This window comes from Melospiza melodia, chromosome 5 (genome assembly GCF_035770615.1).
Source record: "Melospiza melodia melodia isolate bMelMel2 chromosome 5, bMelMel2.pri, whole genome shotgun sequence".
NCBI lineage: Eukaryota > Metazoa > Chordata > Aves > Passeriformes > Passerellidae > Melospiza > Melospiza melodia.
Window position 1 is genome coordinate 1258780 of NC_086198.1, and position 12880 is coordinate 1271659.

At 38.1% G+C, this 12880-nt stretch overlaps 1 protein-coding gene across 2 annotated transcripts in view; it reads right to left on the minus strand.

The window, feature by feature from the left end:
• Positions 1 to 4108: 4108 nt before the first annotated feature.
• Positions 4109 to 12880, minus strand: part of MTMR7 (myotubularin related protein 7) — a 41102-nt gene continuing 32330 nt past the window's right edge. Inside the window, exons 9-14 of one of the 2 annotated variants that reach the window (XM_063155962.1) lie at positions 12497 to 12622; positions 11659 to 11708; positions 9809 to 10009; positions 8519 to 8659; positions 6782 to 6908; positions 4109 to 6314 (exon numbers count right to left, since the gene is read on the minus strand). In XM_063155962.1, coding sequence (XP_063012032.1) covers positions 5958 to 6314; positions 6782 to 6908; positions 8519 to 8659; positions 9809 to 10009; positions 11659 to 11708; positions 12497 to 12622 — 1002 coding nt within the window. In that variant the 3' untranslated portion in view covers positions 4109 to 5957. The remainder of the gene's footprint in view (positions 6315 to 6781; positions 6909 to 8518; positions 8660 to 9808; positions 10010 to 11658; positions 11709 to 12496; positions 12623 to 12880) is intronic. The other variant, XM_063155963.1, reaches the window with a different exon arrangement.

The following is a 12880-nucleotide window of genomic DNA, read 5'->3' on the forward strand; positions in this document are numbered from 1 at the left end:
GTACAAGTTCTGAACTCTTCAGCTTTTCCTCTTATGTTACTTTAGTAAGCAAATTTTCAAACTGGGAAGTTCTCCATGGAGTCTTTCTGATGGTAGTGGAGTAGAATCTACAAGAAAATGTCACTGTGTATTGCAAGTTCAGTGTTTGTCGTTTAGGGATTTCAAAGTTAAGTTCTTTTTTCTCCCTTTCTATTCTCTGATGTCATTGTTACTGTTCTTTGGATATTTTTCCTTTTTTTAGCCCCTTCTGCTGTCACAAACCCATCCTCCAGAAAAGAAGCACAGAAGTCTCTGTATTCAATGATGATGTATTCTGGATTAGCTGCAGGAATGCTGTCACATCCAAGAATATCCAACCTGTTTATGTTCTTTAAGGGTCTACCTGACACTGGTTGGAGTGGGATTTTTTTGTTATTGTTGTTTTGTTTTTCTTTTGTTTTAGTCCTACATTGGTTGTGCCTTCCCTGGTCTGCTTTCACCAGAAGACTAGGTAGAACACTGATAACACTCTCTCTGTCAGAGTTAGGGATGGTAGCTGGTAGCATGCTGGTAGCCCGCTGTTAAACACATTCTTTACCTCAATTTTTGCCAAAATATGAAGCGTAGGTGTAAGTCCAGTTTCCCACAAAGTGTAAGAGAATGGCGGGTGCTGTTAGATGCATATTCTAATGGTTTTTGAAATACGTCAAGAGAGCTTTTAAGCAATCTGGAATAAAAGGCTACGTACAATGACTTGTTTCTTGGGAGCTTTGCACATTGTCATTCTCAGATGTTCTCCCAGTGGGAAAGCCAACTCAACGAACAAGAAATTCAAGAGTAAGAAGATGGCTCAGCTCTGATGTTGCAGTTGTTTGCAGAGGGGAGTGTACATTCTTTGTTGTAACTGCTGATTGAGTCTGGGGTTTGCCTAATTTTAATACCTGATCGTACTGCTAAATCACAGAATGTGTCAGGTTGGAAAGGTTCACACTGAGTCATTTGGTCAAACCACCCTGCTGAAGCAGAGTCATCCTAGAGAACATGGGACAGGATTGTGCCAAGATGGTTCTTGAATATCTCAGTGCAGGTGACTCCACAGTCTCTCTGGACAGCTGTTCCAGCGCTCAGTCACCCACACAGTGAAAAACTTCCTCATAATTGGGTGGAACTTCCCAGGCATCAGTTTCTGCCATTTGCCTCTTGTGGTATTGTTCAGCACCACAAAGAAAAGCCTGGCTCCACCCTCTTGACACCCTTCCTTTGGATACTTACAGACATTGATGGGGTCTCCTCTCAGTCTTCACTGGCCTAAACAGCCCAGCTCCCTCAGCCTCTTAAGTGATGTGATCCACTTATCATTGTTGCCCTCTGCTGGCATGGCTCCAGGAGCTCCATGCCTTCCTTGTTCTGAGGAACCCAGAACTTCCCCAGGTGCAGGGCCCTGCATTTGCTCTTGTTGAACTTCTGAAGGTTCCTCTCTGTCCATCCCTCCACTCCAGCGAGATCCTTCTGAAGGGCTGAAAGCACTCTGGGGTATTGGCTGCTCCTCCCAGCTGGGTGTCTGAACTTGCTGAGAGGCACTATACCAGCCACCACTGCAAACAAGAGACTGGACAGTCAGTTCTGAGCAGCATGAACTATAATTCTGTTTGTTCTTTACATACTCGGCAGCTTTGCCACTTAGGAGCTGGACCAAATGTGGAAGTTAGAAATTTTATACATGTCCAAGTTCTAACTACTCCCTTCAAATACTAGAATAAATTTTTATAAAATAGAGATTTAAGAGACCTTCAGGTAAAACTCAGTTAAAACTTTGGCAACAAAGTCAAGTATCAGAGCCTTAACTATTCTGAACAGTAAATACTGTAATGTGCTAAACTTACAAATAAAGGCTTTAGGGTTTTAATATGTCTTGTATAACTTACAGACACAGTTGGGCATTGCAGGACTTTTTGAGTGGATATAGAATTGTGTTGGAAGTGGATGCAGTACAATACTCAAGGACAAACTTTTTATCTTCATGTGCAGTGGTTTGAGCTTTTCCTGTTCAACCATTTAAACAGCAGTAATTCTTGGAGCTACCTTTACTAAAATGGGCTTTAAAAACCTGTATTTTGTCTCTGGGTTTTGAAAATGCCTTGTTTTTGTCAGATACCTGTAGACATCACATTTCTATGCAGTAATAAGCTATAAAGAGAGCCTATATTTCAATAACAAGGGAATACCTCAATATAAAGAACTGTGTTCTTTAGTCTTCAGAAACAGAATAAATTTATCTGAATAACCTTAGCAACAGACTCAGTCCTTGCCTGATTCAGTTGTTTTTCTGGTGGACCTGTAAGGTTTCATTAGCTTCTTTACAGAATGATTTATATTAAAAGACTAGTACATTTTATTTTAACATTTAACATTATTGGATTTGCTGGTTTCAGGTGCTCTACTGGCAATTTAAATAATATAAGTAAATTTGAATGTTTTCTTTTATCTTCTTATGCCCACACTCTGGCACCTCTCTGAATTCAGGGTTTGCAGCACACTTGGCTCTAGATCTTTGGCATATTTTTCGTGTGTCTTAGTATTGTCATAAGCTGACCTACTTCAAACTCATCCAGCACATGTTCCTCCCTTCCCAGATGAATTGTCAGCAGCTTACCTGTCCTTGGAGGATTTTTCGGTCACTGTGGTGTTTACCTGTCTCTGCACAGAAGCAGCCCCTGGCCTTGGCTGTGTTTGTGATCTGCTTGAGAACTCTTGTATGCAGTTGAGGGCAGTGTCCACAGAAAAGCATTATCTTAGCTGGTCAACAGTGATGGCATTCTTACCTTCATTGCAAAGGCTATCCCATATTGTTGCTTTTTGTGGTTTTATTGTTGGTTTGTGTCATTATATATCTTTCATGCTGTGAACCCATGCCCTGGCTTGCCTCTGTCTTCAGAGAACCTGGTTCCCTGCCTTGCTGATTTTACAAAGAGCTTTCCTTCCCTGCCTTCGTCCTTTTACTTTGTTTTTCCTTTTTTATTTTTATTGATGCCGTGTTGTTGTGCCCTCCAACTAATTAATTTCTCAGCTTTTTAGAGAGTTAACCACATTTGTTTCTTGTCTAGACTTACCAATAAAAGCAGCTGGCAAATAGTTTTCCTTCTGTAAAGGAGGCTTCAGCTGTTTGATCCCATTGCCTTCAGTGTCCCTTAGAGGCACATTTTGATACTAAAGAGCAGCCTGAACTAGTGAGGACTTCAGCAGTTTAGTTCATCTGTGTCCTGTTTCAAATTACAGTGGCCTTATTGAAAATGGGCCAAATTTGCAAAGATTTGCAGCAAGGCTATAAGAAAACAATGTAGTTAATAGGGAAGTCTTTTCATCTTTTTTTTTTTTTTTTCTCATTTCCTAAAAAAATAGAAATACAGGAGTATAACATGTTCTCATATAATTAACACAATTTATGAGTGTCTCAGCTTGTTTAGTTATCAGTTGTAGATTCCTCCACAACTGCACTACTGGATTCAAGTATCAGAGTAGGGGAGATACAAGAATGCCTTGATCTCAATGACAAAGTGACTCTTGATTAAATGAAGAACTCTATTACAAAAATCAGGAAAGAAATCCTTTGTTTCATTCTTTGGTGTGAAATAACATTTCAGAACACCTAAGTGTTTATTTGAAGGTGTTTCTCATTAGCCTGATAATGCCACAAATACATACAGTACAATGTAAGCAGTAATAGTTAATGCAAGAACTCTAAGGACTAAAAGACACATCACAGAGGGCTGCTAAGTGAAGGCTTAATAAAGAAAATATTAGTATGTTAATATTGTAGTTGTAAAGCTAGTTACAAGGAGTTGCATAAGCAACACAAAGACAGTGCTTTGAATTTGCATGTCTTCCTCTTCTGCATTTATTTCTATACATGTCTAGTTGAACACAATGTCTTCATATACCATTTTACATTTTAAATATGTACAATAACATTGCCAATTTTCAGACTGATTTTTTGGCAAAATATTTGTGTGTTTTGTTTTCATTGCTGACTTCGCAGCATGTTTCTTTAGTTTGAGAAAACCCATTCAAAGTTTCCTTTAATGCCATAAAGTTTACAGGCTATGTTCAAAATACAAAACACTTTTAAAAGTGCAGTTAAAATCAGGGCTTTAATTTATTAAAAATTCATAAAGATTAAAAACCAGAAGGCTAGATTCTCAACAGAATATCATTTATTGTTGTTTTTATTTGAATTGAACTATAGTAATTTATCAAATTGAGGATCTTGCCTTTCCAATATAATATTAAGATAAACCTTGCTGTTAAGAATTATTTGTTCAAAGACAGCAGCTCCCTTTAGAGGATAGTAATAATACTGAAGTTTACCTATTCACTTTTAATAACATGTTCACAGAACAGAATGAAAAGCCATTCCAGAAAAGCAGACAACAATTAAAATCTGATGATCTAAATTGAGGTATATTTATATAATACTGTTCTTTCTGTAGGTCTGTACTTGAAGGAGTGTGTGAAATGCAATCTAAGTAAACTCACATTACTACCACTTTGCTCTACTAGAGTTCAATTCTGCACTGTCTTCAAGCATGTAAAAGCAGCCATATGAATTATAGTTTTAACTCACTGGCTTTAAATAAAATTTTAAAAAACAAAAAACTTGAAATCAAGTTGCAGCCTAATATGGCTGGCCACCTTTTTAGTGAGTTTCAAGACATTCCAAATTTTGAAGATTTTTCAGTTGTTTACTTCTGAACAGTTGATTATGAAAAATACTACTCCTATTCTTAAAAATAGCTGAATTCTTAAACGAGATTAAACTTTCTGATGAATAGTGAATCAGTCCTTTTCTTAAATTAGTATTGCTATGCTGTGTTCAGGTTGGCAAATACTAAAAGGGAAATTTTGTGTGAGGATAAGAAACACCATTATGGTTATGGTTAGTTTATTTTGAATAACAAAATTTGGAAGAAATATGCTCTATAACAGTTCCTTTATGGGCATAGTTTTCATTTACTTACTGATTCAGAATGATGTTTTCATAAGTGATTTCTTTAAGTGATTTGATATTCCCTATTCTGTCTACTCTGTGTATGTACCTCACTTCCACTCAAAACATTTTCAAGTAGGAAAATGGGCTGAAGAATCAGAGATATTATCACCTTTAAAATTTTACCTTTATATCTTATGTAGGTGGTTTGGAACAAGGGTAAGATATAAATAAAACATAAAGAGTCAAGAGCAAACTGCCTGGTGCACCTTTTGTTACAAAGGGGTGTTTTAGCACAAAGGCTGTGTGAGCCTTGAAGTTTTGGTCACAGAATCTACTGAACTTTCAACACTGGTTGAGAATTGAGTACAAATTGGATGCATTCAGATGCAGCAGCAGCAGCAACTGCTTATTAATGGATTTTTTTTAAGGATCAAAAAATCCTTGTCCCCTGAGCCAGGGTGTCCATTTGTTAGTTTTACTTTGCTGTAAAAGATATTAGTAGGAGAATATGCAAAATAATTGTTCTAACTTCTTGTGAAGAAAAAAGCAAAGAAAATACATATGTCTGAAGGTAAATGAGCTCTACAAAAATAAGTTTTGACTGCTTCACCAGTGAGGCTAACAGTAATGCATCTTCAGCCTTCTGTAAGAGTTCTTTGGAATTTCACATCTTAGGAAAAGAACTATTATCCTGTCCAATAAATAACTGTGGAAATGTACAAAGTAAGGAATAATTATGTACAGCATTGATAAAACAACCACCATATTGGCTTAATGAAATATAACAGCACTACTTTTCTTTAGTGTAATGTCTTAAAATTAGTAATAACTTGTTCTGCTCGGATCTTAACTTACACAATTGCACAGTTCCCGTTCTTTGGATTATTTCTTTAGGCCACAGACCACTTCCATTCTTCATCTGATGAAAAGATGTCATTCCAGACTGTGTAAGACTTTACATTATCTGGATCCTTGCTGCCATGCAGGTATTTCAGCCTGCCAGAAACACAGCTTCATCAGAGTCCTTGCCACTGTCTTCACTAGGCAAGCAGCCACCCCCACTTGGGGACCTACAGCTTAAGTCCTCCACACCAGACTCTTGGTCACTGTTGGCTGAGAGGTCAGGATCAGAGCTTTTCAGGTTGTCCTGTGTCAAAATCAGGGCGGAATCTTCATCCCCTTGAGAAGGGCTCCGGGATGGGAATGATTTCAGATCACTGCTGTACTCCTGGGGAGTGTTAGCTAAGCTGTTGTTGGAGGCATACAGTCCAAACTGTTTGCTTCGGTCTTGTTGCTTACTCTTGACTTTATTATTACCTGATTGTGATTTCTGAAGATTTGCCAATCTCTGAAATGAAGGAAATAGGATTTACCAGGAGAACACATTTAGGGTGCAGAAATCCTCTTATATGTCCTTGCTTTTTTTCTGTTTAAATAAACTTCCAAAGGCCAACCCACCCTTTAAAACTGACTATTTGCATTTATGGAGAATGAGAAGTGCACAATTTGTCACACACCAATGCTGAATTACAGCATTCTTCTGAGCTACAATTCCTGCTGAGTTACAGAAGGATTAAACTTACTTTCAGTAGTACTTGTGTATCAACACAGGTAAAATTTTATCCTTAAAGAAAAAAGTCCACTTTTGTGTCTTAAATGCAAAACAATCACAAACAATCTGAGAACAAAGAGGATGGCTGAACATCCTCCTTCCAGAAAAGGATGTAATGTGTAGCGGACTCTGCAACATATGGAGCTGGGTTTAATTTATAATCAGTTACCAAGTCTGGGGTATCAAGCTCAGCTGTTTATTACCTCTTGCAAGACTTCCAGCTCTTCCTCCAGCTGCTGAGTCTCTTCCTTCACTGCCATCAGATAATCAGTAACTGACTGTCGAGGATGGAGCCCCTTTTCAAAGCGGTTGTACATACCACTCCAGAACCTGGAATTGATGGCAAGGTCAGCAATTTTCCCATTTAGTGAAGTAGCCTCATGAGACTTAAATGCACACCTTTTTCTTTGTTTTGTTTTTCTCCCCAGACACATATTGTCCTAAATTATCTATCCATGCTTATTCATCATTAGAGTGCATACACATAAGTTCATAGGCTCTTTAGTAAAGTTCGTTGTTCATTTGCATTTTTTCCATTCTGAAGGTGCAACTCATAGGCAGCTGGACATAAGCAGCTCAAATTAATTCTGATAGACAATAGAAAGAAAGATGCATGTAGTTTAGACCACAACTGAGAAAGGTTCACTGAATGCAAGCTTTTTTTTGGTATTATTGTTCTACACTATGGGCTTTAGAGCAATGGTACCTATAAAATAGCCAATGTTAGTAAAGACAGTTTTTCATATTTGTAGTTCTCAATTGTTGTTCAACTTCCCACGAACTCAGCTTTGTAATTGTGTGTTACTCTGGTGCTCCTCCTGCCTTGCTGGCACAGGGCCACAGGCAGGCCCTGGGTGTGTGACCAGTTCAGCAGACAGGTTAAGCAGCCCAGCCCTGCTGTCAGCTGCAGCTGTCTGGCCAAGGAGCTGACAGATATTTTTGGAGCCCGTGCATGCTGCTTGGTGGCTTATTATTCCTATCCCAATAATATACTATTTAAATCACATTCCCCCTTAAGTTTATCATCTGATAGCTCATGCTTGGAAATCTTTACACACCCAAGTAATTTGATTAAAATCAACAGGATTATTTATCCATTGGAGGATCTACTGTATCAGTACTTCTTTTATAAATCCCACTATCCCAAAGAATACGATTAATGACTATTTTTAAATTGTTTTAAAGTGGATGTGACCTGGTATATAGACATGAAAGAATTCGATTTCTGTCATTCAGGATTTTTATTGACTTTATAACAGGTGCTATTACTTGCAACTGGAAAACCAACTGATCAGTTTTACTTAAATGACAGTTTTAATGAATTTCTATTCAAGTTCTCCCAAAGTGTGTTAAGAGTAATGGCACAATTAATCAGCTCAGAATGTCAATGGTAATAATTCTGAAGTTATGGTATTTTGTTATATTTTGAAGAAATATCAGGGAAAACTTAACTTTGTTTTACCTGATATAACACCATGGGCAAAATCTGGGTTTTTTTACAAAATACTTGTTTTAGCAATGAAATAATATGATTTCTTGAAAAGATCCTTTTTACTTTTGACACCAGTTGATCCAAACTAACATCACATAATCTTGGAATGGAAGAAATTAAAGTGATTGTAAATTTAGAAACAGCAGATGACAGCAGGACTGAAAGAAGCATTTCTCAGTGGAAGAAGTGAGTAGCCTTGAAATTAGGACACACGACTATCAATATAGCTTTAATCTTAATCTTCTTTTCAGACTAATACTCTGTTGTGGAATGGTGTAGAGGTGTTGGCTGACTATGAGCACACAGGGAACAAACATTCTGCATCTGAAACTGAATTTACTCTCTATAAATGGCCTTGTAGAACAGGAAATAGTTATATACAAAGGCATTCTGTTCTGTACTAACCCAACCCACGCTACAATTCCCAGCAGCAAGTGGTACTACCTACTTGTACAAGAAGTTGCATGGAGCTATCTGTGGGTGCAGGGTCCCCTGGGTTTGACTGTGGTCTGACCTGTATAAGGGATTCAGGTAATCAGCACGATTTTTCCACAAGTGAGCCCACAATGAATACGTTCTTTCTTTGATTCTGAAAAACAATACATTAAATAAAAATATATTAAAGCCTCTCTTACAATTCAGGGATAGCTAAAGCTTAGATGCAGCATTCTTGTCCTCCATACTTCCAGTTTACAATCAGCTTCCTTGACAGAATTAGACTTAAATTACATAGAGAAACAGAGACCCAAATTCCCTTGCAGCTCACTAAAAGCAAATTCTGATCCATTTCCCATAAAGCAAAAACAGCTAGAATGAGTAGGTGGAGAGACTGGTTCCTTGTGAGGTGGAGAGGATAATTTCCATTAAGTGAGCTTTCAGACAGATCTCTGCACCAAAGAGATCCCCACATTTAAAAGCACTCCTATCCCACTGAGCTACAATTTCTTACACAGTTGGGTCTTGGGATGTGGTGATCTGAAGGTTTTGATTTTAAATGGACATTCACTGTGGCTGCTCTGTATTTGAGCAGTGAAAGGGAGCAAATGGCAGCAGCCAGCAGTAAGCAGCACCTCCTCTCATTGCTACTGCTGACATCACCAGGCTGCTTCAGAAAAACAATGGATGTCATCATGTATCAAGGAGCCGGGGCCCTGGGAAGCAGATGCAAACATGAGCACTGCCAGGAATCATGATGCTATCTTTTTTTGGGCCTCAGGACAGGTAGATAATTCATAATTGCTTTGGGGCTAGAAGGACAGTCTGCTGACTCAGTCCTGGGGAGGGCTACCAGACAAAAAGAATGTTCATCAGGAAGTACCTAAGAGAGCAGGACTAAAATGTCCTGATGTGAGATCCAAAGACAGGTTAAAACACAGAGGAGCAGTAACTCTTAAGCTGAGAATTTAACTAGAGTTACCATAATTTCATACTGGAGTTACAGGGCCAGCTTGCCTTGTATTTAGTCAGGGCTGCAGTAAAGGCAGGCCCACATGGCTGAAGGCATAATGCTCTTGTCAGTTTTCACTAATCCCTGTCACGCACATCATGGATTATGCTCCCAGCACAGCTACACTGCAGAGGATCAACTTTTTTTGGTATTAATCTGTGTTGCCAGAAGACACACACCCTGTGCCTTATGAAACACATACATGCAAACTGGAGAATGTCTGACTGCTCAATACACCACCAGCCACAGACCCCATGCACAAATATGCTACTAAAGAAAGCATTTTCATACTTCAGCTCTCTTCTCTCCTTCTGGCTGTTACACAGGAAATTCCCAAACTGGCAAGAATAGATATGATGCTGTATGTGGATGAGGAATCTTTCGTTGAATTCAAAGGCACAAGGAAACTGTTCCATTAGCTGCCAAACACATTCGATGAACTGGTCAATAACAGGTGATATCTCCTTTGGATCTCCATCTAAATTGCCATACCTGAAACAAGACAAGATACATCCAATTATAACCTGAATTCCTGTAAGAAAACTGAATTAACTATAAGGAAAACACACCCCCCACTTTAGTGTGCAAGGTACATCCTAGGCATTCATTTCTAAAATCTCAAGTATTACTATATTTTTACTTTTAAAAATGATGCAAGAATCATGAAGTAGAATGGAGGCAGAATTGCAAACAAAAAAACTCTCTTTAATTGGTTGTCTTGTTATATTCCAGCTACAAAAAGCTGGCTGCTGCATAGCCATCTTTTAATGCTATCAGTATAAATTGTACCCTGGTAACATAAGTTATCAGAAAAATGACTGAAATGACTTAATGACAAAAGTGTGCCTGAAGACAGTTTCTTAATAGTAGATTATTCCCCAAATGAGAAAACTGAGCAGGAGAGCTATCTGCTCTCATTATAACATCAGCAGAAAACAGGTTAAAGCTGCCCTCTCTTGGTGAAATTTCTAGAAGTGGAAAATGTTTACATGCTGCTGTGACTGTCAAGTGACCATGAAACTTTCTGTGTATAAAAATGCCTCTTGGAACCACTTGCAATGAAGAAAAGGAGACCGAAAATAAAATACACATAGAAGTAAAAGGTATTTTGTAAGTCTATATAATAGGAAGAAGCATTTTCAATCAATTATTCTCCTGGCGGGGGGTGTATGTGCACTTATATTTACACATGCCAACAGAGTAGAATTTTATAAATATCTAAAACTGAAACTTCTATTACCATCAAAGAAAATACAGCAATATTGAACAGCCAACCAAAGCTATCAGTGGTTATTGCATTTCATAATACCTTGTGCCACTGATAATCAAGACCAACTGACAGTATCATATGAACTGTAGTAATTCCTATGGAATTTCACAGGTGCTGTGAAGATGCTCAGATTTTCTGAACTTTGTTGGTTTTTTAAACCATAACAAATTTATATTCAAATCAAGCAATATAATGTAATTGAACCCCAATATTAAAATTGCATTTTTAATTTTTAAAGAAAACAGAAGTAAAGTCATGAAAGAAAGAAAATGGGAAAATGTACCCATGTTTAAATATATTAAGTCTTCAAACATTTTTCATTACATTATAGCATTTACTTTGGATTGATGTTCAAAATAACTTGGTCAAATAAATTACCCACTTTGCCTGACATTTCTGAGCAGATCTTGCTGGGTTTTTTAGAACAGACTGTAACAGGAAGAGTTTATATTATGTAATAGGTAACTCACAGACATGCCTAAGATTAAGTACTGCCTTGGAAGATGTAGAAGTCCCTTTGATGAACAGGGACTTGATGTGGGGGGCCTTGGCACTCAGAGGAGATCTGCTGGACTCCAAAGTGGTTTTGCAAACCAAATACACACACAAATACTCACATGGACCTCTGAGTGCTCACAGCAGCTGCAAGAGCAGCATGTAGGACTCCCCTTAGCAGTTTTGGAGTGCATATATAGAAATATTTCACCCTGACTTTTCCAGGCAGCTAAATCACATAGTTGGAGAAAAGGGTACGGCAGTTTCCTGTTGCAGTGCTTTGTAAGGCAGCAACAAAGAAGAACTGGAATGGCAGCAGATACAGACTACATAAACATACACATACATAGAAAGGAAAACCTTAGCCCTGCCTTACCTGTGGTTAAATTTGTGGCCAAAGGAAATCCAGTCTTTTTCAATTAACACCTGAAATGAGAATATTGCATTCAGTGTTGTGGAGTGGAGCTGACATGTTGAAGCAGGCAGAAGGGTGGTGTAAACAAGAAGTGCTGGAATCCCAGTTAATTCTTAGAGTGATCAGAAAAGTGGCAAGCAAGAACAATGGAAGAAGGCAATATTAGAAATCTAAGTAATTTTCAGAACTGGCAGAAAAATAATGAGCACTGCTTGCCAGCTCAGGAAAACAGCACTCCTCATGGATGCAGAGAGAGTGCCAGTATTACAGCACAACTTCAAACATCTTGTTTCATTGCTTTCTAAAATAGAACTTATAAATGTCTCAAACATATTTTTAACATGTGACCAGTAACTTGATAACCACTCCTAGATGCTTTACTGCTGCTGATTGACCTGCGAAAGGAGATTTTCCAATATAGCTTGCTTATTGCAATCTCATGTCTAGAAAAGACATACTTCTGACACTCAAAATTAAAATGCTCATTTCAAATGAGTACAAATTCTTGCTTTCACAAATGCCCTCTGGGCTATGAGAAAGTTTCTCAATCAAGATTAGGAAAAAACAAAACAACAAATGTAGGTGACCAACTGATCCCCACCTTGAATAATGTTTCATAGAGAAATCAGGAGACTATAACATGAACATATAGAAGCCTTCCCTCCTACTTAAGAGAAACAAACAAAACAAAAGGGTATATTTATGGACATTTATGGAGTTTGTTTCCTATTTAAAACAAAGACATTCATCTGAAGTGATGCCACACTACTTCATTTACTCTGTGAAAGAACCCGCTTACCATGAATCCCTTCATAGTTCTGTAATATGGATCCAATAGAAGGCTTGCTACAGAGCAAACCTGGGCTGTCCTATCCCAGCCATCAGAGCAGTGAACAAGCACACTCACACCTTCCTCAGCCACAGCCTAAGGACACAGAAAAGTCAGGAAGTTCACAGGCAGGGAGGAAGACAATGGCAAGGGAGAAAAAGTGAGACAAGAGGCATAGAGAGAGTATTAATTCAGAAACTTGGAAGCTCATTAATTTTTTACTCTACCACAGAGTTCTTAAGTGTTATTTGAAAATCAGTGTTATTACTCTAATTTGAAATATTATAATTCACCCCAGGCCATGCAATATGGTGGTTGAGAATTACCTGTTTATGCTCCACTACAGGAAGATGT